The sequence below is a fragment of the Crocuta crocuta genome, unplaced genomic scaffold, assembly GCF_008692635.1.
Source record: "Crocuta crocuta isolate KB4526 unplaced genomic scaffold, BGI_CrCroc_1.0 scaffold273, whole genome shotgun sequence".
Taxonomy (NCBI): domain Eukaryota; kingdom Metazoa; phylum Chordata; class Mammalia; order Carnivora; family Hyaenidae; genus Crocuta; species Crocuta crocuta.
The window spans coordinates 6,381,903-6,405,854 of record NW_027529425.1 but is presented as its reverse complement, the minus strand read 5'-3'; the positions used below and the strand labels follow the sequence as shown (position 1 = coordinate 6,405,854).

Sequence of the window (23,952 nt, the reverse complement as noted above, 5' to 3'; positions counted from 1 at the left end):
GGACAGCTTCAAGCCGCTGCCCACTGCTCTTCGCCTGACCGCCCCACCCACGACTCTGAGGCTTTGCCTTGAGATTCCCAGCGCCAGGGAGTCGGTCCAGCCACCCACCCCCTGCCCCGGCTGGACAGATGACAGACTCGGCCTCTATCCTGCTTCAGGAGGGCTGGCCATAACCTTCCGGGCCTCCTCCACCATGCCCAGGGGCAGACTGTCCCCAGCAGCAGAAGCACAAAGTGAGGGGCTGGGCAGTAAGTCGCCCAAATGCCCCCACGTTCCCTCTGTGTTCTTACTGTTTTTCTTTAAGTAAATTCACTTTTAAAAAACTTAAATACATTTATTTAAAAGGGAAGTTTTATAGCACTACTACAAATGGAAAACAAGCCTCCTTTGCCATAAATAGAATTCATAATCATAAAAATAAATTCAGTGGAAACAAAACAATGTTATTAAATTCTAGTTGGATATGCTGTAGCCCAGGGGAGGCTCGGAGCCCAAGGCCTGCTATTGCTTTATTAAAAAGGGAGAACAGCAAGTGTGCAGAGGTGTTCAAAACTTACCAGCCCTAATCTGAGACTTGCTTTTTGATGTAATCAGAAGCACTGAAAAGAATGAAATTGAAAGTAACTTTTTAATAAAAGTATTCAGCACTATTTTTTGCTGTATCAGCTAGGGATTCAGTCTGGCTATACAAGACAGAGACCTGACTGTTGAACCCTGCTAGGGGGTTCGTTTTTCTCATGTAAATAGGGTGGCTGTGGGGGTGGTGTACAGTCCAAGGAAGATGTCAGTCATCTAGGCTCTATGTAGCCGCCTTCTCTGCCATTCTTAGCATTTGTCCTCATGGCCTCATGGTGGCGGCAGCACCTCTAGCCATTGTATCTGCATCCCAGGGAAGAAAAGGGGTTGTGGTGAAGGGAAAGGAATATGGTGGCTAAGTCAGTTCCTTGTTATCAGGGAGATCGCTGTGGGCACTGGAGGTAGTGTTCTTGCCCACTATGTCTGTACCGCGTTATGGGTGTTATGGCCAGATAGTTCACCCATTTGCTACATATGTACTCAGTACCTACTGTTTCCCAGGCAGTAGACCCCTGCCCTTATGGGGTTCGTGAGGTCACATGCTGGCATCTGTGGGAAGAGTCACAGCCCTATCCCTGGACACCCTCCTGGGGCCTCCCTCCCTTGCCTGGGGCCTCCCCCAACTCCTTGCCCCCACACCTGGCTCCGGCTGCCTGCAGCGAGCCCAGCACTGGGTGGACCCTGCCTTGGCCCCCACTTCCCCTCCCAGAAGACCCAGGCTGCCGTAACCACCTGTGGGGGGCAGGAGGGGGTCCAGGTTCAAGCTGCCTACCTCCAGGCTGCCTGGGGGGGCAGCCCCTCCCTTACAGCCCCCTTGGGGTCCCTGGGGCCCTGTTCCCCCTCTGGCCTTCCCAAAGCTCCTCCTTGGCTTTTCTGTCTCCTCAGCTGGTGGGGGCTTGAAGCTGTCTTCTCGTTTTCCATGGAATGTGTATCCCGCGGTTCCTGAACTGAAGTAGCAGGAGGAGGGGGCCTCGGGTGCCGTCTGCCTCTGGCCTCTCTCTAGCTCCCAGGCCCTGGGGACCCCTTTGCCTTCAGTCCAGAGCTCCTGGCTCCTGCTGCCTGTCCTGCTGTGCCCATCCCCATCACATGCAGGGCCTTCAGCCTGAGCTGCTTCCTGCCTCCTCTCCCACAGACCTTACTCCTGCCTCTGGCCTCTGACCCCTCTTCTTTCCTCCAGTGCCGGACCCACTACAGACCCAGATTTAAATGTGGGTTCTGTTGCTAACTGGCTGTGCAGTCAGGGGCGAGTCACTTAACCTCTCTGTGTTCTTTATTCAGTGGGGTCAGTAGCAGCCGCTCGTGGGGCTCTCTGATCACGTGAACAAGAGGCACCGAGGCAGCACCCTCCCCCCATGTGCCTCTTCCATCCTCCCCTCTCCTGTCTCCTGCACCTGCGTGTGTAAGCATCTCTGTGCATGTCTGTCCCCATGACCCTGGGGGCCCCTGTGCGTGTGGTTGTCCTGCCCTGCCGTCCCCTCCCCTCCGCATGCTCAGCCCCACCCGGTGAGCTGAACGGTGAATCCAGCCTGGGATGTGGGTCAGGGGTGTGTGGGGAGGTACAGCCGTGGGGTGGGGGTGGAGGGAGAGGAGGGAGCTGCAGGGAGGGTAGGAGGGGGCAGGGAGAAGGCGGCAGGCGTGGGGCCTTGGAGCCGGGAGGACTCTTTTCCATAGTAATGATTTGATACGGAGGGACGTGGCCCAGAGCTCTGGAGAGCTTTCTCTACCAGGAGGAAGGGGAGGGGTGGATGGGGGTGGGAGGCGGACTCCCTGAGCACCCACTCTGTGCATGGGGGGTTGGGAGAAGAGGACCCTCTTCCTGAGCACCTACTCTGTGCACGGGGTGGGGGCAGGGGGACCCCCTTCCTAAGCACCTACTCTGTGCAGACCTTCTGTCTAGTACCTGTAGCACCTGCACTACTGGACCGTCTAGTATCAGTACCCCGAGTGACTGCCCAGGGTCTGCAGGTGGACAAGGGGTCCGACTCTCACTTGCAGAAGTGACACTGTTCTGATGTAGAGGAGGCTACTTGGGGTACTGCCTGCTTGGCCCGAGCTGCTCTGGCTGGCCTTCCCCCTGTACACGCGATGTCCGCAGCCTGGCTGCTTGGCACCTGGCCCTGAAGTGCTGTGTGCATGTCAGCAGGTGGCTCCTTCAGACTCACCAGCTGATGCTCTGAGACTCCAGTGGCAGGGGGTGGGGGGGAGGGGAGTATATGCTGCAGTCCTACTGTGTGCTCCCCACAGGGAGGGGGTGCAAGGGAGTTGGGGAGTCCCTGAAGCCTAGGCTTCGTAGCTCATGTGGGTGCTGACACCCCCCTCCCCCCCGGGCAGGACCGTGAATGCACGCAGGGCTCAGAGGAGGAGCAGAGGGGCAGAGAGAAGCATCTCCCATTCCCCATCTCACCCGTTTTCTGGCTGGGGACACAGAGGGCCCAGGACATGTCAATGACACAGCTACTCCCTGGACAGCGGAGACTTGGCCATGTTTTCGTTTCTCCTCCTGAGCATTTCAGCCCCTGTGAGCCTGTGTTTCAGAGGCTCTGAGGGTGGAATGGCCCAGAGGCTGGTGAGGATTGGCCGTCCCTATTTTTGCCTTCCAGAGCACCATGGGCAGTCCCAGAGCTGTCCAGGGTCCTGACCTCCTGCGCGGTGTCAGCATGCGCTGTGCTGCCCGGTCTTACTCTCTACACCCCAGGGGCCGCCCTCCCCACCAGCAGGGCCAAGTCTGGGTCAAGCAGCCCCCACCCCCTCTGGTGCTCCCTTCCGCATCCAGGGTCCAGCTTGGGCACACACGTCCATGAAGATGCCCGTCGCTCGGAGATGGCTCCCCTCCCCAAGCCCCGCCAGCCCCTGCCCTGTGCATCCACTCTTGCCCCCACTCACCCCACCTCGGGCTTTCTGAGCCCTTTGCAGACAGCTCTGTGTGTCATGGCTGGTGCTAGTGCAGCAGGGACCCACCTGAGGCACACAAGGATTCGTCATGACCCCACCCGTCAGTAAGATCCCACAACCACTACAGCTTCCTCATCTCAGAGGGCTCCCACAGACACAGGGCTCAGGGTCGTGGACCCCACCTTCTGTCTCTGCCCTTGGCATCTGAACTCCTACCTCCAGACTCTCCTCCTCTCGGGTGCCCCTAGCGTTGCTGCCCCTCTCCTCACGCTGTGTCCACTCCCTTGCCTGGGGGCCAGCCGCGGCCCTATGCAGGCAGTGCTCAGCCCTCTGCCCAGCACAGGCTCTGGGGCCTCTCCCCTTGTCCTGGACACAGACCCCCCAACCTTGGCGTGGCTCTGATCACACTGACCCGTCATGCCTCCGCCCTTGCATCTGCCGCACTGCCTCCCTGCTATTCCTTTACCATCACACAGAAATTCATGGTACGTTGGTCTCATGTTCCGAGTACCTCCTTTCTCCCTTTGAATCTCTTGCTGGTGTGTGGTGCACAGACAGGAGAGGGCACACACCAGACGTGTCTTCAGCTCAGTAAATTTGTATGAAGCGGACACACCCGTGTCCCCAGCACCAGGGCCAACCGACGGCATCAGCAGCTCTGCGGAGGCCCCCTCCACAACCCCTTCCGAGTCATTGCCCCCAGGGGTGACCACTAGCCTTTGAACCACGTTGTTTTTGCCCATTTTGGAAAGTGGTATAAACAGTCTGTGCATCGTCGTCTGCAACGTTCACTTGGCATGTTGTATGGTTTGCTCATCTTCATTGCCGTACGGCAGCGTTCAGCCATGGGTGTGCCCCTGGGGCGTTTCCATCCACTTGTCAGTGGGCCTTCAGGTAATGTCCAGTTTGGGGCTGTCGAGATTGGTGCTGCTGCAAACATTCTAGACTCTTCCTGGGTCACCGGGTGTAATCCGCATCTGCTGGCTCCATCCACATCCCTTCCTTCCCCCCTTCCCTGCTGTCTGGTCCAGAACACTGTCACCTCTCCTACAATGACTGTGGATGCCTCCTCTTGATTTCCTGCATAGCCCCTGTTCTCGTGCAACAGCCAGAATGGTCATAGCTCATCTCTACTAACCCTTCGGTGGCTCCCTATTACCCTTCAGATGAGATCTTGTCTTCGGTAGAGATTCTGGGGTGAGATGAAGGCTCCCAGTGGCTCTGTACCTACTGGGGTCTTGTCACCCACCCCGCTCCAGGTTCCATCTCCCCTGGCCTCCTTGGTCCCTCGCATGCCCTATCTCCCCCTATCCTGCTCACCAGGTGCCTTTGCATGGTTACATCTCTCTTTGTCCAAGTCTCTGCAGAAATGTTACCTTTCTTGGGAAGCCCTCTTGAACCCACAGACAGGTTGGGTCCCCGGCTGGCACTCATACTGATTGAGTTTGGTTGTCTGTGTTGGTCAGCCCAGCATCTGACACGTGGCAGGGCCTCTGTTGCTGTTTGTGGCCTTTAAGGGGGGAGGCAGGGCAGAGCTGCAGTCCTCTCCGTGTGAGACAGAGGTCAGGAGTCAGAAAGTGGCATGTACGGAGTTACCCCGGGGGCCAGCAGAACACGGGGCCACTGACATCACGGTGGCCTGCAAGGACTCCCTTTTCCAAGAGTGGCTGATGCACCTTCAGGGTCTTCTTGAAAACCAAGGACTTGGCAGGGCCCAGAGGACTCGGCTCCGAAGGTGGGGTGACAAGCACTGTGGTCGGGCAAGAAATGGATCCCTGGGGAGGCCAGTGGCTCCTGCGGCCTCACCCCGCAGGCCCTGGGCACCCCTGTCTCTGCCCTGGACCCTGCCCTGCATGCCCTGGGCTCCTCTTGCCCAGCCCAGCTGACAGTGCCCCAACACGTGTTCCTTGTGATCCTGTTGCCGGTGGACCCCGGTTCTTCTCAACCCCACCCCCCACCTGCTTCCTCATTTGGAGGAAACGCGCATCCTTGGACCCTGGCCCGGCTGGGACAGAGCCCAGGACTCTGCCCGTCATCTCTGCTGGGACAAGGAAGGCGGCACCAGGCAGGGGGGCCAGATTCTCCAGCTTGGGCCACGGGCTTCCTCTCCCTGCTTTTGGTTTCCCCAGAGGCTTTGCAGCTCAGTCAGGTCCATGTGGCAGGAGGTCTGTCCAGCTTCCTGCAGCGGCAACAGGCCCAGGTCCAGCCTGCTTCAGCACCCCCTCCTCCCCCCACGAGGGCTCAGCAGAGAGCTCCCCAGGGGCCTGAGCTTTCATTCAGGTTCCTGGCGGAAAGGAGCAGGCAGCCGGCAGCTATTTGCAGGAGCCCAGCCCTCCGGGTGGGGACAGGTGGGAGACCAGATGCCCCTTTGTCCCAGCATTGTGTGCAGGACCCTGGCAGCCTGGGGCTGTGGTCCTGAGGCCCCTTCCTGCCCCAGGGCCTTGGGAGCCCTGGAGACCACCTCTCCCTCCTGGGCCGGATCCCCTTCTCTCCGGAGCTGCCCTCCCTGTGGGTCTCTCTCCTCCAGCAGAGGCTGCTATGGCTACTTTTTACTACGTGACGCGAACATTACTTCATTACTATAGAAAGTAGCCACGACCAAATTCCGAGTTAACCCCAGAAGGAGCCTCGCTTCCGCCGGCGGCCCAGAGGCTGCCCACAGCCACTCTCCTGGGTCTGGGCCCCAGCCTGGCCTCAGTTTCCTCACCTACAGAACAAGTCCAGTGTGCAATGATCTGCTCCTTCCTGTGTCTAATGTCGTTTAATTACAGGCACGTTGGCACCTGTGACACCAGCCATGGGGTAGCAGGTGTCTGGTCCTACTGTAACTGAGACCCAGGCCCGAAGGCAGCATGAGTCCCCACAGGGAGGCAGAGACACAGAGTTAGTGGCTCGCCTGGGACCCACACCGGGCAGGCAGCATGTCTGTCTGCAGAGCCCAAGCCCTCAGCCCCTGTGCCCTGCTGGGTAGCAGAGGGGCAGGTGGAAAGGAACTGGCCACAGGGCACTCACCAGCCCCCGCCCCCCCGCCCCCGGGCTGAGGCACAGCCCCAGGGCCTCAGGGTGGGGATGAGGGAGCCCTCTGGATATGGGTCAGGAAAATAAGGTCCTTGCCTGGTTGTACCACAACCTTGCTGCATGACCCAGGGAAAACGCCTTTCCTTCTCTGGGCCGGAGCACAAGCCCTTACAAGGCCGAGGCCAAAGTTGGGAGGTTCTGTCGATGTGGTTCCTCAGGCACCTTGCTGTAGAGCCAACCCCGTGTGCTCCTGGGTCGACTATGCAAGTGTCGTCCAGATGAGGAAAGGCTAGAGCATCTGGGCCGTCCATCAGCTTGATGCACCGGCCAAGTTCAGGCCGTCAAACGTTGCCTCCATGTGGTACCTCTCACCCTCTGCTTGGTGCCTGTGGCCCTCAGCCCTGGGGATTGGCCGAGCTGCGTGGGGCGCAAGTGGCCTGGGCCTGTCCTCAGGGCCAGAGAAGACAAAGTATGAACCAGAACAGTGTCCCAGCCAGGGAAGAGGGCACTTTAAACAATGCAGACACCTGGGCTCGACCCTAAACCTGAATGAGGCATGGAGCTGGGTTCTGGAAGTCTCTTTTGTGAAAGCTCACTGGTGAATCTGGTTTGGGGGAACCCCTTGCCAGGGGCGGTGCCCTCTCCGACACCCTGCCTCTCCTTGCACACCTCTGGTGATGGGGAGCTCAGTCGTATGCAGCAGCTGGCTCCTTCCAAAACATTAAAAATGTATTATGAAATATTTAAGGTGTCTCAAATATTTAAGAAATCTCTAATAAATATTTCACTAATTATAAAATATGTAATACAGCTAAAGGTGTGAAGAATAATACCATGAATACCTGAATGCCGTCCCTTCCGGCTTAATATTAATCCGCACACACTGCCAGAGGCCCAGAGAAGTCCTATGAAGGAGTGAGGAGGCCTGTGTCCAAGCCCCCCTGAGACCCTCCTGTGCCCCTCTTCGACCCTCTCCCCTCTCTTTCTAAACTCCTCACTGTGGTAAATACACACCATGCAAAACTCGCCACCTCCCCCATTTGTGAGTGTGCGGCTCTGTGGTATTAAGGACACCTTTTCACGCAGCTGAACCCCCCTCCCCAAGTGTCTCCAGACCGGCTTCGTCCCGCGCCCCTGCCTTGAGAGGCAGTGAGGCCTTTGCTGCAGTTGGCAGTGGTGATTCTCACACCAGCTTGGACACGTTTTCTCCACTGGTGTGGCCCCCCTGCAAATCCACGGTCTGGTGCAGTTTAGCGCTTCTGGACGTGGCCGGCGCGGCAGGCATTTGGAAGACTGACTCGGTCTCGTCGGCACACCTGTAGGGGCATTGTGCCGAGGGCAAGGGTCATGGCTCGCCCTCCTCACTGCCACATAGTGCTCTGCTGTGTACATACTGCGCCACACTCTAATCTGCGCATCCGTGGGCGCCTCTCACGGCCACGCCACGTACACGCCGGGCACGGGAATTTGGCTTCTAGGGTCTGTGCACCTCTGCCTTTGTGTGAATGTGCCTTGGTGTTTCCCAGCAAGGCCCTGTGGTTTATGTTGGGACCTCTCTGAACACGGACTGAGCAGTGCTGTGTAGAGATGGATTATCACCTCCTCTATTCTACCTGCTATATATCTGTTAAGTCAGCCACAGTTACCTTCTTAGGTGGCCACATCTACTGGTTCAACCTACTCTTGCCACATTCTTCTCCCTGGGGGTGGTGTGGAGCCATGCTTCTCTGCTGCCCCCTTCCCTGGCATGTTTTTCTCCTGTGTAGTTGGTTGAGGTGGATGTGACCCATTATTCGAGCTGGAGGGAATGCTTGGGTCCTGGCCCTGGCTTCCAGCACGTGTCCCCTTCCTGCAGGCTCCCAGAGTTCATCCAGACTGCTGCTCACACCAGGGAGGACAGAGCAGACTACCCCAGGCAGCCCTGTGCGTGCCCCTGGCCCTTGGATGTGCTCTGTGTCTCCTGTCGTGCCCGCTGGCCTTCTGCCACCCACACTGCCCTGTCTTGAGTGCATGTGATAACTGGCCTCGGCCCCGTGGGAGGCCCTGTGCCCATGAATGTCAGACTGTCCTCCAGGAGCCTTCGGGGAGGAGATGTGGGCGGCAGGTGCTACCTGCACCCCAGCATCCAGCAGGCAGCCCAGGGAGTGGGGCGGTGACCCCCAGAGCCAGAGGGAGGCCACCCAGCCTGGAATCCCACCTGCAGCGTCCTGGGGTCTCGGCACGGGTGGGGCCTGGCGGCAAGGCAGGGACATGGTGCCAGGAGGGAAGCGGCATCCTCAGCGTGCAGCGGTGAGGCTGGTGGCCGGGGCAGCTCAGGTGACAGACGGACAGATGGCTGGCAGACAGACAGAGGCCTGGAGCCAAAGCCAGGCGGCAGGCGGTGTGGGGGAGGCGGCGGTGTGAACCGTGGTGGGGCCGCTCTCTCCCTGATGCGCTCGCTCAGAGCTGGAGGGTAGACTCGTGAGGGGAGCGCGTCCTCACACCTCACTTGGGCGGTTTCCAGCATTGTCAATTACGCGGGGAATTGAGTGTCGTCCAGCTGCTGCACTGGTGGACTCCTGCCCGCCGTGCGACAATAATTAGACGCCTGTGCGCCATGCAGCTGTGTGTGTGTGAAGTGTGGCTGGGGAGGCGGGAGGCTGCTGCAGAGGGGTTGCACTGGGGATGCCTCCTCCCTACCCCCACCCCAGGCCACCCTCCCATCCGCTGGTCTGGCCGCTGCCCGCTGCCCGGATGGGGACCCAGGGGGGTGCCCATGGGCTCTGGGGATGTCTTCCTCTCTGCCTGAGGGCGCCCAGCCCCCTGCCCGCAATGCCTCCAGCTTTTACTCACCTTGGCCCTTTGAAGCCTCCCTGAGGAGCTCTATAACAGTGGCATATGGACCACGCTGGCCTTCTCGCTCAGACATAAGCTGGGAAGCACCGTACAGCCCCCTGCATGCTCAGAGGAAGGCCCACCCAGAGCTGTCCCCGGGCCCATGGCGGGGGGCTCCAGGCCCCAGCCCCCAGCCCCCTGCACGCTCAGAGGAAAGTCTGCCCAGAGCTGTCTGTGGGCCCACGCAGGGGGCTCCAGTGCCCCTGGACCTCAGGGACTTGGGGCGGGGCTGCTGTAGAAGTCCCCCCACCCCAATCTGAGATGACCTATAGTCCAGGATTGCACAGGGAGGGTCCCTGAGCACCTCCAGAATCCAGACTGGTGGGGGGGGATGGCGTCGAGGGGAACAGAGCCTCTGCTCCCCACCCAGAATGGGGGGCCAGCCGCCAGGGCAGACTTGGATGGACCAGGAGCCTGGCCGCCCCAGTGCTGGTGATGGGCCCTCAAGCCGGCTGGGCTGCCCCCTCAAGGGACGCTGGACACGTTCTGCACGTTCGTACAGCACATTTGTGTCCCTCGCAGGCTGGCTCCCCAGCTCCTGATGGGGCTTCCTTTGCTTCTGTCACTCATCTTGCTGACTGTGCCCTCCCCTCATGCCGTCTGACTAGGACCCAGGAATACTCGCCCTCAGCCCCTTGTCCTGTGTGCGCCCAGAATGGGCCTTCCCTCCATGCTGCTGGTGGGGGAGGAAGGGGGGGGTCTGAAGGGAGCTCCACCCCCTTGCAGGCTGGGTTTGGGGCCAGAAAACCCGAGGGAGGTGGCGCAGGACCCAGATCCCAGTGGCCTGGCCCCAGGCTGGACTTCTGGTGGCCTCCACTCTCTGTCCCCACCCTCACCCCCGTGTTGGGGGACAGGCTCTGGTCTGGTCTCTGGCAGAGCGTCTCGGTGACTAACAGCAGAGCCAGCCCCTTCCAGATCAATCCCTCTTCTGGTCTTGGAGCTATAATTAATGTTTGCTGTGTCATTAGATTGATTTTTTATGGACTCTGAGCGATGGCAGGGGGAGCGGAGGGGCAGCTGGGGGCTGGTCGCGGCCCACGCCCCCCAGGAAAGATGCCACCCCGACACTCAGGAGCCACAGGCCTGGTTGCACAGCTCGGACTTGGCACAAACCCGTCCCCATGTCCCCACATCCTGGTGACAGCTGAAGCCCTACATGGCCCCCCGTCGAGTACAGCCGGGTGTAAATGGGCCCTGTTCTCCTGTGCAGATCCCTCGGTGAACCTAGGAGATCAGCTGATTGTTCCCACTTCCCAGAGGAGAAAAGATGTAGGCTGAGTCTAAGGGATTTGGTGGGGGATGGCTCACGCCTTGCGAGCCCCACCTCTGGTGAAGGGTCCTGCCCGCCCGGCTGCTGTTTTCGGAGATGCCCCCAGGTGCTGTGGGCAAGGAGCTGCCCGGACAGATGGGGCAGGCGAGGCTCGCGGGTGTGGTGTTACCTGTGGCCATGTGACGAGCCACCCTGAACCTCGTGGCTTTGCAGGGCAGGCATCCAGGGAGGGCTGGGCTGGGTGGCTGGCCTTCATGCCCTAGCCAGGCGCTCTTTCGAAGCACCCCAAGACCGTCCCCCACACCTTGAGCTTCTGCAGCAGGTGGTGTCAGGGAAGTGGCTTTTCGTCAGTGGTGGCTGCGTCTGACACACGCAAGTATTGCCTCCAAGGTGGCTGAGGGCCGTGGCCGGGACAGACACGTCTCCACTGCCACCGGTGCAGTCCACCTACGTGGTGTTAGGGCCACCCAGACTCGAGGGGGGCAGTGACAGACCGCGTCCTGACACGGCGAGCAGAAGTCACCGTCTTTTCGGGAACATCCTTCCTGTCAGAGCTGCTGGCTCAAACCCTCACTTGTGTGGCAGTTCCGTCTTTCTGTCCATTAGAGCGGACATTCGGAGAGGGATTGGGCCTCTGTGGGCTTTGTCCTCCCTGTGCTCCGACACCTGACTGATGTCCATCTGTCCACACGTGGGTGACTAGAAACGTAGGTCCAGACGCCCTGCGAGGGTGCTTTCACAATCCTAATGTCATCCGAGGGAGCTGGGGTCTCCCAGAGGCCAGCCTGGAATTCACCAAATATGATGCCTTCCCAGCTGTCGTAAATTACACCAGCAGAGGCTTCTCTGAGCAGCCCTGAGTCAGGAGACTCTGGAATGCACAAAAGATGAACCAGGGGGGACGTTCACTTGAGAAAATGACCATTCACTTGACGGCGTGGTTCGTGGTATTTCCCTACACGGCTTCCTGGAGCCCCCCTGCCATGGTAGGGCCCCGAGCTCATGGACCTGGGAGGTCTCCATCGAAAGCATTTCTTGACTGAGCTGGCCGTCACCGTCTGCAGGAAATCACCCCTGGCAGAAGCGAGAATGGTCCCTGACCCCAGGGGGCAAAGGTGGAACAGAAAATGAGACCCCACGCGGGTCTCGCTCATAAAGACTGGATCAGAAATTTTCAGTAAGACACAAATGAATCTAATTCCCCGGAATATTAGATAATCTGCCATGATTATGTAGTATTTGTCAAAAGAACTCGATGATGGCTTAATATTAGGGAAATCTATTAATATACAGAATGTCGACAGGTTGGCCACGATGCCACCTTGATAAATGACGGGACATATCTGATCAAACCTCATGCTCCTTTCTGGCTTTAAATTAACTGCTAAAACCAGAATAGAAAGGATGCTTTTTCATCACAGTAAAGAGTCTCTCCCTGGCCACCATCATTCTAAATGATGAGATTTTTTTCATGATCCTGTTCAGAAACTTTTATTAAAAAAAGTGAACAACGTCCTTGATCACTGTCTGGAAATGCTAGACATAGCAATAAGACACGAAACAGAATTGAACGGAATGTCTACAGGAAGGGAGTACAGTTATTTGCAGGCAGTCTGATCTGAAACCCAAGGAAGCCACCAGAACCCACGGAAGCAATAGTTTGAGAACTCGGCAGAGGTATGGGGCTGGATGTAAAACAAACACATACAAGCCAGTGATTCTCATCTCCACCAGGAGCCACTAGTCAGAAAACATGGTGGAATAAATGGTCCCCGCTCATATTGTACAATAGAAACCACCCCCCCCGCCCCCGCCCAGGATTCCCAGGAATAAATGTACAAGAAAGACTTAAGATCGTTATTAAGAAGTCTGTAAAGTTTTCCTGAGAGACCACGGGGAATGCAGGCGTTGTGGGGCAGGCTGAGCTGGAATATTACGATTCCGAAGGCTCTCCCGAAGTATTTGTAGACTCCATGTGGTCCCGTCCATGCCCTGGCAGCGTGTTTTGAAGTCATTCTAAAAGTTCACCTGGAAAGATATGCACCCAGAGCGAGGGGCCTGGAACGCGGAGAGAGAGAAGGGAGGGGTTCCATCCTAGATACAGAAGCTTGTTACAGCGCTGCAAGGATTTAACAGGGTCACGAGAGGGGACAGAATAGTCTCCAGACCGAGGCCTTCTCAGTTGGTGGCCTTGCACCTAGCAGGAACGCTTGGACAAGTGAAAGAGGGTCTGTTAATAATGGCACCAGAGCAACAGGCATAAACAGAGACTGTCCCAGGAAAGCCACGCACGTGGCTGCCCTCCTTCACAGGTGACTGTGGCCTATCTTCGTGGGCCCTCTTGTCCATGCCTGGAAAGGACATACAAGCAGCTTCAGCCTCCGGTCTGACTGATGGGCAGGGACAGACCGGAAGTCAGAGCTTCACAGCACAGGAGCAGAGTGAGGCAGCTTTGGGATTTCAAGGGGAGACTGCAGCCCCAGGCAGGGGTCTGAACACAGAGCACTGGGGGACGGACTAGTGACGCGCAGGGAGGGGGCTACGTCCCCAGCAGGGAAACCGCGCCTTAGAGAAAGTGTAAGAGATGCAAGTTGACCGTCGCCTTACAGGGCAAGGTGGGGGCGGTGAGAGGTAGGCAGGGGCCGTCAGCACAACGTGGCCTCTCTCAAGGGAGCTGGGGAGCCATGTGGGGTTGCGGGAGGAGGACAGGCTTGACGCGACGTGCCCATGGGAAGCGCACTGCAGTGGGTGTGGGGGATGGTGCATCAGGAGCCAGCTGAGGGAATAGATTATGCGGCACATGTCACGACAAAGTCCTTGCCTCTTGGTGGGGGCAGGGGATTGATTTTACCTCTTTATACTAGCGAAATACCTTCCAGGTCGGTTGAAAGTTAAATGGACAAGTTCAGACTGTAAGATGTTAGCAGGTAGAGGTGAGGTCTGCTCCTAGGATGGCTTGGAGGCCCCTTGGCTGCAAAGCAGAGGAAGCCGTGTGTACAGATTTAATGACACAAATGACAAACAGGAGTCTGTGGGCCCAGGCCTGCCCGTGCTGCTGGCTTCCCTTCCAGAAGCCTCTTTCCTGGGACACGAGCTTGGACGGGGCTGCAGTAGGGATGGGGGTCTTGTCCTCCCAGCCCGGACAGAGCGAGGCGGGGCTCCTTGGCCTCCGGAATACCCCAGCCTCCTGACAGCTGTCCGAGAGAGGCCTAGGGCCTGGTGGTGATGGCCGTGGCACTGGAGTAACAGATGTTCTGGAATGACTAGCGGCCCCGAGAAGGCCGGGCAGGCTGAAGGTAATCACTTGGCTGGCAGGGTTTTGTCGGGATCCCAGGTGTTGTGATGCAACTCTCCAGAAACGGAGAGGAGAGAGCCCTGTGTTCCGGTGTGGGGACACCCTGGCCGCTGGGGGACCATGCTGGCCATTGCGCACCTCGTTCTGGAGTCTCCCCGGGCCCCCCTCACCAGAGCGGCCATGCCCCCCCAGCGTGGCCCTCACTGAGGCTCAGCGGGCAGCACGGTCAGCCCTGGCGCCCAGGACGCGCCCTGCTCCGGCCCAGCCCGTGTTGTGTCACTGATACTTCTGACACCAGACTTTGCTCGGTATCAAATTACCCTTATTAGAACATTTGGGGGTTAATTGCTAATTTATAACCTCTGCTCAAAAACCATGCCCAAAATCTTTAGTACAATTAATAGTGGCCAGGAGCTGTGCTCTGATTAAAGAATCATAGCAACGGGGGCTTGAGGCAGGACCCGTACACGCGAGGCCAGCGCGTGAGCGGGCTTGGCCGTGGTTATCACATCTGTGGGTGTGGCCCTGGCCGGCGGCATGTGGGGAGAGGGAGCCATGTCCCCAGAGCCCCCCCTTCCAGCATTCTGCATGGACGTCCCGCCTCCACAGGAGCTCAGAACAGGCACGGAATCCCCGGCTCTGAAGGGGCCCCCGGAGTTTAGGGCTCCTGGAGGTCTTGGTCCAGCTGGGAAGAGCAGAACCAGCAAATCTCCAAGTTCAGTCTCAAGGCAGCCATCCTTCAAAACAACTGGAGAGATTCAGGTCAGACTAAAGATAGAACTTCCTGGCTGCCAGGGTTAGGAGGCTGTGTGGGGAACAGTGCCAAGTGTCCTTTGGACACCCAGACCCTTGCCTGGAGTAAGTGACATGCTTCCCGGAGGCTGGGGGTGGTGGGGGGGAGGCGGGGAACCGGTGTTCCTGGAGAGGGTCATGCATCGTCTACCATTCCTGGAGGCCAGCCAGCCAAGCCACCCTTCTCCCCGCTCCCTGCCAGCGCCTGAGCAGGAAACCATTGCAAAGTGATTTCTCCCTCCAGCAGTGCCGTACATCATGTTTTTTAATTTAAAAAGATGCCCAGTGGAAGCACACCAGACCATTAAATGTTTGGGTCCCTAATTAACTCCGGAGCAGTCTGGAGCTGCGGGGCCCGGAGCCGTCATCCAGCCCCCAGCCCTGCCCAGAGCCCTTCCCGCGGTGTCTGCCACACCAGGCACCCCTAGCCCACCTTCCCAGGCCAGCACCATGTCAGGAGTTGTGGTCAGAATCGGTATTTTTAATGAGTGGGGTGGCGGACGCTGAGGCTGTGTTTGGATGTCCTTCCTCCGGAGAATCTCAGCTGCTGGCTTTCCTTTGGGGTCTGTTTCCATGTTGTATTGGGATGATACCATCCTCTGTCTCTCTGGACCGGAGAAGTGGCTCCGTATACAGGAGGTGCTCGCTACATGCGGGGTCCTGGAGGAAATAAGAGATTACCTCTGTCTGCACACTTCCTGCTCGTCCCAGACCCTGGCCAGGCAGGGTGAGTCCCCTGGGGCTCAGGACTCCCGTGGACCGCCCATGGTCACTCGGCAGGCCCCACCTCTCGAACTTCGCCGGCACCCTATGCATCCTTGCAGGTGGAGGGCAGGACGCAGGCGGCGGTCTCTTGGGTGTGTGCCTCCCAACCCACCTCCCAGAGGACAGGGCCGGGGCGGCGGAGGTCGGGGGCTGCCAGCCGACCCGGTGGCCAAGTCCTGAGGATCCAGGTCTGCTGAGTCAGCAGCGCTGGACCGCCTGCCCTGGGAGCCTGTGCCAGCCGCCTCCCAGGGCCAGCCGCCTCGGATAAGTAGGAAGCAGCAGCGGGTGGTGAGTGGGTGAGGAGCCTGGGGACGGCCTTCACGGGTCCCCTGTGGTGTGGGCACCGGGGCGGGGGCTCGCTGAAGTAAAAAAACCCACAAAACCTGTCGAGCTGGCCTGCCAGGCCCAACCACGCTGCCCAAAACATGCATTCCCTTCCCCCAGTCACCTGCGGCTCAGGGGCCTCCGGGGAAGCAAACGAGCATTTATGGAGCATGCCTTCACCAGGGACTGTGCTGGAAGTTCAGGGGATCTGGTCATGTAGTCCTTGCTGGCATGCTGCGAGGGAGCTCCCCTGGTGGGCTCCCCTGGACAGAGGAGGAAACAGGCCCAGAGATGTTAAGTGACTTGCCCCAGATCACACAGCCAGAGCTTGGCAGCCCCAACATTCATGTCCCCACCTAGGAATCTGAAGCCCGAGGCGGTTCTGTGCCCCCTTCAGGCAGGCAGGCCGGCCCCACATAGGCTCCGCTGGCCCTGGGCCCTGTGGTGTAGTCGGCCTGGGGCTGTACTGGCCAAGGTGCCTGTCGCAGCCCTGGGGGCTCTGCAGCAGGGCCAGGCCGCAGAGGGAGACAGACATTAGCAGTAAACATGATCTATCGGCCAAACATTGGAGCGGTAAAAACTTATTGATCTCTGACTTTCCTCCCATCTCCCCGCCTCCCCGTGCGCCTGGCCCTCGGCCCGTTTCCCTCCGGATGTGGACAGGCCACTGGTTTCCACTTCAGCACAAGCCCCGGGCCTGCGCTGGCCTCGCGTCGGCATCAGTGACTGAGGAGGGGAAGGATATTTTTGGACAGATGTGTCCCTGTCCCAGCGTGGCTGTGCGATTATGCAAATCCGCTCGTAAGAAGTTTAAAAGCCTGGAACCACCATATTTCTTTAGTTCATTAGTGGCAACACGCTGCAGGGCTGATGTGACAGAACAGACGTAGTGCCAGCCTCCCGGCCTTTCTCCACGCCCCCCAGGCAGCACACTGGCTCTCCACAGGGGGGAGCGTGCATGAGGGTGTCCTGCCGCTCGGCCCCTCCTCTCTGGTCCCGGGGACGCCTGCCTGTCACTGCCCACTCCCCCGGAGGGGACTGTTCTCTGAGCACACGTGCTCTGTGCCTCCACCCTCTCTGCCTTGGACGCCCGTTATCCTCCTCTTTCCCTAACAAACTCCTATGCATCTGCTAGGACCCATCAAAAAGCATCCCATTGTGGAAGCCTTGTCTGATGGGCTACAGTTTCACAGCAACTTCTGCCACCACTCAGGCCCCTGTCACATTCCTTCCAGGTCCCCCACTGGCTCATGACTGCCTCAGGGCCCGGACTGTCCCTAAGTGCCCTGTGCCTGGTGCATCCCCCGTGCTGGGGAGGAAGGGAGTGGGTGCAGGATGGGGATGTGACACCAGGGCTCTGCTGCTGCCCAGTCGTAACCAGAGAGGCGGGGGTGGACCAGATGTGCGTGCGCATCAGCTCTGCTCATGTCTGATAGCTCCTGCAGGTTCTGGGGTTTGGGCCCCACGCGGAGCTGCCAAGAGACCTGCCCTCTGCCCATTGGGCAGGAAGCTTTCCTCCCCATAGCCCTTTCCATGCTTGCTCCCTCCCACCTCCCCACCAGCGCCTTCTCATGCAGGACAGGCCCCCGCCTGCAGCCCCCCGGCTCCCTCCCGTGTGAGTTTGCCCGCTCGGGGTGCGCCGACCAGGGCTCTTCACCAGAAGTCAATGGTGGGGTCCCCCAGGGTACCCCCTCTCCCGCACCCAGCGCAGGTCCCTTCCCAGCCTCCAGAGCAGCCGGGCAGCTGGCACATTTCCGGTGGAACCCAGCCCCCCAAGTCTCTAGTCTCTGGCTTCCGTGATGCCCCCGGGAATGCTGGCCACCCTGCCGTCCTTGGGAGGCGAGGCTGTCCTGGTGCGGGGGCCCCGGGAGCATTGGGCGGACCCTCGACAGGTGGCTATGGAGTTGGTGGCTGAGTGGCGCAGGTGGCTTGTGCCTCCTAACTAGGTGAGGCTCCTTGGCAAGTCCTTTCTCCTGGGCCACCATGTCCCTGTCACCTTGTAGCACCATGACATGGCTTAATGACGTGATGGTTCTGAAAGTGACACGTAGCTGCTGTCATGGTGCTGATGGTGGGGGGGCGGAGGCCCCTTTCTGGGCCGTACCATCTCTCCACTGCTGCCCCCCAGGTCTCTAGTGATTGCAGGCCGCCTGCCTCAGTGACCCCCGGCCCCAAGGGCACCGTCACCCCACAAGTAAATGTGAACACACATGTGCAGGACAAGCACACAAGTGTGCAAATGGGTGTGGAAGCACTTATAGGTGCTTGGACACACACAGCCATTTGCACACAGGCATGTGTGGAAATGGACCCCAACCACTTAGAACAATGGATCTGGGAGGTGTCTGGTCGATGCGGGGGTGCCCCGCTCCCTACCAGCTGTGACACGAGGAGGCCCCAGGCTGTCCCCAGAGTCCACGCCCACTGACTGAGGACACAAGCAAGCTGAGCAGTGACCCCGGCAGGGCCAGACTCGAGCCTGGGTCTGCCCTATGGTGTCTCTGGCCCGCCTCTTCCTCTGGGGTGTGGGGTCATAGTCATGGGGCCTCTGAGGGGCCATCCTGACGAATCTGGGTGTCCAACAAGCGCCCCGGGCAGTGTGCTCAGAGTGTCTGTCTGTCCAGGTCAGGTGTGCCTATGGGAAAACCGCTGGGCATCAGGTTGGAGTTTTGCAAAGTGAGGACATCAAATGTGTGCATCTCTGGTCCCACTGGACGGGTCAGCACGAGCAGCTCAGAGGAGGCTCGGGCGGTGTGGCCCCAGTGACGCGGGGCACGGCGGAGTGTGGGGACGGCTCCCACTTCCCAGCCGAGGAAGCCCAAGAAGGTGAGGATTTGGGGAAAGAAAACACTGGTGGCTCTTTCAAGAACATCAGCTGTGGAGGGGAAGGAGATGGAGCAGTGGCTGGAGGATACTCAGGTCAAGTTGTTTCTATGGAAGTTTCTAGAACTATGCTGTTCGGTATGACAGCCACTAGTCACATTTCTAACACCCAGCAGCCACATGTGGCCAGGGTGGGCCAGTTGGACAGCACAGAGAAAGTTCCGTGGCACCTTCAGCTGGCAGGGAGGGTGGGGAGGGAGGGGTGCTGATGCTGTGGGAGGAGGCAGCCCAGCAGAGGATCTCGGGGGTGCGGGGGTACTGGCCTGTGCTGCATGTCAGGGACAAGGGGGCAGGTGACCAGTGGGGGCTGGTGTGACACAGGTCTGCACACTCCACCAGCTGGGCAGACCCTCAGCAGGTGTCCTGGTTACATTTATTTGAGTCACTTGCCGGGCGCAGAGGACAGGTGTGTATGTGAGAAATTAGGGGTGAAGGCAGGAGCAGTGATGGGCCCATCACAGATGCTTAATGGACAAACACATGAGTCCCAGGAGAAAAGGCATTCCTGGGGATGGCGTGGGAGCCCAGCAGGACTCTTCTAGAAAGGTCACTCAGGCCACTTCCAGAGGCCCATGGGTGGCATCCTGCCCCCTCAGCCTGGGGTTACCTCCTCCCCGGGGAGCTCAGTCCCTGCAGCCAAGAGGTCTCCCTGGGGCACCAGGCACTTGCTGGAGCTGATGCCCATCCCCCAGCCCCAGGGAGGAGGATGGGGCTGCTCACCACATGGCTTTGGCCTCAGTTTCCCATCTGCAGAGTGAGTCGTGCAGAAGATTGTTGGGGTTCCTCTGAGGCCAGGTCCCGGGAGCTATGAAAGGGGCCAAGGGGACCGGCCACCAAGGCCACAGCCCACTCCTAGCATGTCCGTGCACCTGAGGCCAGGTGGGGTGGCAGAGGATGCCCCATCCCCCAACAGGCTCCAGGGCAGGGGGGACATGCCCCCCCCCAGGGCCCTGCCCCCCTCATCACATAGGCCAGCCTGATGGAGGAGGCTTCAGAGTGTGGGGAGTGCACAGGGGAGGCGAGACTGGTGCCCAGAACACTCGCCACTCACAAGGTGGCAGATCTTTAGGCTGCAATGGTGGCGGTGGTAAAGGCAGGGCCGGCCTCTTGGGTCCTGGCACACGTGTGCGCACACTTCCACGGGGCCATGTCCACATGGACATGCCATAATGTGAGTCCCAATGCGCGCGCCTGTGTGTGTATAACTGACCCTGGCACGTGCACGCCTGGACATAGGACAGAGCGCAGCACACGCGTGTGGGAGCCTGTGTACAAGCCCCACACGCACACAGACCCACGTCTGCGCGCAGCTCTCCAGGCCCCCAGGCACCCCTGAGAGGGGGGCAGGGAGAGCCTGGTCCCCTGGGGGACCCTGTCCCTCCTCCCCAGGCGCCTGCCTGCGATAAGGCTTCTTCAGGCCCTGTAATCCTCCTTAACTTGACTTTGGGTTATTTTGAGCAAGAGATTAAAGGTGATTACAATCAGCATTGCTGAGGTGCCACACTTCCTAGACAGGCCTACGCACCTACCTGCTTCCTGAGTTGGGAGCCATGCTGACGCACGCGTCCCCCTCTGCCACCACCCCTCACCACCCTGTGCCTCCAATGCACTTGCAGGTCAGGGGGGTGGGTCCCCTGGTGGAGGGGCGGCCCGCACAGGCAGGCCACCGCTGCATGATGGGGACATGCTCCAGGGGGTCCCTGTGGGGTGGCACGTTGGAGGTCACAGGCCAGACCACGCAGGGACCCCAGCGACCCCTGATAGTCTCCCTCCCCAAAGGAGGATTACATGGCCTGCCAGGACCCTGAAGCCATTTCCAATTCAGCCCAGAGAGGCCCACTGGTTTGCAGGGTGTCACACAGCCACAGGGCTGAACCAGGGGTGGGCTCCACCTCGGCCCCCCAGGACCTGTCTTCGGGTCCCACCCCGTCTGCAAATCAGAAATAACTCTTCCCCAGGAGTCAGATCAGAACTGTTCTTTATGAAGTTTCCAAAGGGAAGGAAAATCCATTTCACATCATTATATTTTTTTCTCCTAATTTAAACTGCCTCAGTGCAGACTAGTTGCAAACGTCAATATCAGTGAAATACACTCAGCTGGCCACCAGCCAGGCCACAGAGCCGTTACTGAGGCCGGCTGTAAATCCAAGTATTAACAAGGAAACACATACCCATTCGTCTGTCCTGCAGGAGAAATACGAGGGGCAGGTGAGGGACGCCCACAGACCGGAGGTCGTCCTGCAGGTGGGGACCATGTCCAGTGTCCCTGCCGGAGACAGGGTGACGCCCCATCCTGGGGAAGCGCAGGGTCTGGAGGCACAGCCACGTCACACCACGTCGTGCCTTGGGAGCTGGTTGGTGGAGGTGGGAGGGGTCGGTCCTTGCCTGAGTCTGGGGAGGGGGCTTGGGGATTCTTGGCAGAGTCACTCCCTCCTTCCGGGCCTTTCTGCCAGGATCTTCCCACACAGGGTGGTGACAGACTTAGGTCCCCAGAGCCAGGCAGAAAGTTCCAGCTGGCTAATCTGGAGGACCGGAGGGGCTCTGATGTGCCTGGGCCCACCTCAGGAGGGCTTAGCCTCGGAACTTAGCTATTCTGGGTGTCTGGGTGGTGCTGGCTGCCTCCCTGCATCTCCCTGGGGGGGAGCCGGAGGGGATCTGCGGGCTCTGGAAGGATTTGCGCCCTGCCAGCTCAGGCCCCTGGGGCCAGGGCTCAGAGCACCCCCTGCAGGCGGCTGTGAGTGCTGTGGCTGGTTCCTCTGAGGGGAGAATGTCCCTGTCTTCTCTCTGTCACGAGGGTGGAACTGAGCCAGGCACAGGGTTCTTGATTCTCCGGGGCCACCCTAACTTTGAGCCTGGCCAAGCGGGTACAGGGTGGGGAGGTGTGGGAAGCTCAGAACTGGGGATGCTTCTCGTTGCTTCCCAAATGCACCTCCTTGTTTTACCTGGCGGCTCAGCCAAGCCTGGCACAGGGCCACATCTGACCCCTGGGCCTCCTGCGGCCATGGCACACGGCCTCTCCTGACTGCTCTCTCTTCTCTCTTGCCACAGGACCGTGGAGCTGTCGGGACACCCAGGCCGATGGGGGAGGCGGCCACGACCTCAGCAGGACGCAGGCGGATGACCGGGGCTCTCCGGCAGTGAGGGAGTGCACACGTGGCGCCACCATGCGGTCTGGGACAGGACACCCCTGAGAACACAGGCAGCCTCCCCTCCCGCCCCCACCCCCATCCCTATCCCTCCAGGGCCTGGCGCCCAGCCTCCCACCAGGTCCCCCTGGGCAGGCGGAGCAGGGGCTCCCGCGACGGCAGTCCCCATGGCCAGGTGCTGGTGGGGTGCGCTGTGGGTATGCGTGGCGGCCGCCACCCTGCTGCATGTGGGCGGGCTGGCCCGTGGCGACTGCTGGCTGATCGAGGGCGACAAGGGCTTCGTGTGGCTGGCCATCTGCAGCCAGAACCAGCCTCCGTATGAGGCCATCCCGCAGCAGATCAACAGCACCATCGTGGACCTGCGGCTGAATGAGAACCGCATCCGCGGCGTGCAGTACGCCTCACTCAGCCGCTTTGGCAACCTCACGTACCTCAACCTCACCAAGAACGAGATCGCCTACATCGAGGACGGCGCCTTCGCCGGCCAGTTCAACCTGCAGGTGCTGCAGCTCGGCTACAACCGCCTGCGCAACTTGACGGAGGGCGTGCTGCGCGGCCTGGGCAAGCTCGAGTACCTGTACCTGCAGGCCAACCTCATCGAGGTGGTCACACCCAGCGCCTTCTGGGAGTGCCCCAACATCGTCAACATCGACCTGTCCATGAACCGCATCCAGCGGCTGCACGGTGCCACCTTCGCGGGCCTGGCCAGGCTGTCCGTGTGTGAGCTGTACAGCAACCCCTTCTATTGCTCGTGTGAGCTCCTGGGCTTCCTGCGCTGGCTGGCTGCCTTCTCCAATGCCACGCACGCCTACGACCGCATGCAGTGTGAATCGCCACCACTCTACTCCGGCTACTTTCTCCTGGGCCAGGGCCGCCACGGCCANCGCTCCCCGCCCCCCCCGCCACCGCCGCCGGAGCCCAGCGAGGCGCCCTGTGCCGATGAGGAGTGCTTCTCTGGCGACGGCACCACGCCGCTGGTGGCCTTGCCCACACTGGCCCCCCAGGCCGAGGGCCGGCCACTCATGAAGGTCAAGCAGCTGACGCAGAACTCGGCCACCATCACGGTGCAGCTGCCCAGCCCATTCACCCGCATGTACACGCTGGAGCACTTCAACAACAGCCGCTCATCCACCGTGTCCCGGCTGACCAAGCCCCAGGAGGAGGTCCGCCTGAGCAACCTGCATGCGCTCACCAACTACACCTACTGCGTGGTGTCTACCAGCTCGGGGCTGCACCACAACCACACCTGCCTCACCATCTGCCTGCCCCGGCCGCCCAGCCCGCCGGGCCCCGTGCCCAGCCCATCCACGGCCACCCACTACATCATGACCATCCTGGGCTGCCTTTTTGGCATGGTGGTGGTGCTCGGTGCCGTTTACTACTGCCTGCGCCGGCGGCGGCGACAGGATGAGAAGCACAAGAAGGCGGCCGCAGCCGGTGGCCTCAAGAAGACCATCATCGAGCTCAAGTATGGACCCGAGATGGAGGCGCCCGGCCTGGCCCCACTGTCCCAGGGCCCACTGCTGGGCCCCGAGGCTGTGACCCGCATCCCATACCTGCCAGCGGCTGCCAGCGACGTGGAGCAGTACAAGCTGGCCGAGAGCGCCGACACGCCCAAGGCCAGCAAGGGCAACTACATGGAGGTGCGCACGGGTGAGCAGGCTGAGCGCAGGGACTGTGAGCTGGGCCGGCCCGGCCCTGACAGCCAGAGCTCCGTGGCCGAGATCTCCACCATTGCCAAGGAGGTGGACAAGGTCAACCAGATCATCAACAACTGCATCGACGCGCTCAAGTCTGAGGCCACCTCCTTCCAGGGCGGCAAGTCCGGAGCCGTGTCCACGGCCGAGCCGCAGCTGGTGCTGCTGTCGGAGCCCCTGGCCGCCAAGCACGGCTTCCTGGCCCCTGTCTACAAGGACGCCTTCAGCCACGGCCTGCAGCGGCACCACAGTGTGGAGGCGGCTCCCGGGCCCCCACGTGCCGGCGTCTCGACTGGTGGCTCCGTGCGCAGCCCGCGGGCCTTCCGCACTGAGGCCACTGGCCCACACAAGGCCGCGTCTGCCGAGGCCAAGTACATTGAGAAGAGCTCCCCCGCGCCCGACGCCATCCTCACTGTGATG

General features: G+C 60.0%; 1 protein-coding gene across 1 annotated transcript in view; it reads left to right on the top strand.

Annotated features, from left to right (window-relative positions):
- The window catches only part of ELFN1 (extracellular leucine rich repeat and fibronectin type III domain containing 1), a 57,205-nt gene that overhangs the window by 32,741 nt on the left and 512 nt on the right, over positions 1-23,952 (top strand). The window contains exon 2 of the mRNA XM_077758851.1: positions 21,738-23,946. Within this exon, the coding sequence (XP_077614977.1) occupies positions 22,003-23,946 (1,944 nt within the window). The 5' untranslated portion in view covers positions 21,738-22,002. The remainder of the gene's footprint in view (positions 1-21,737; positions 23,947-23,952) is intronic.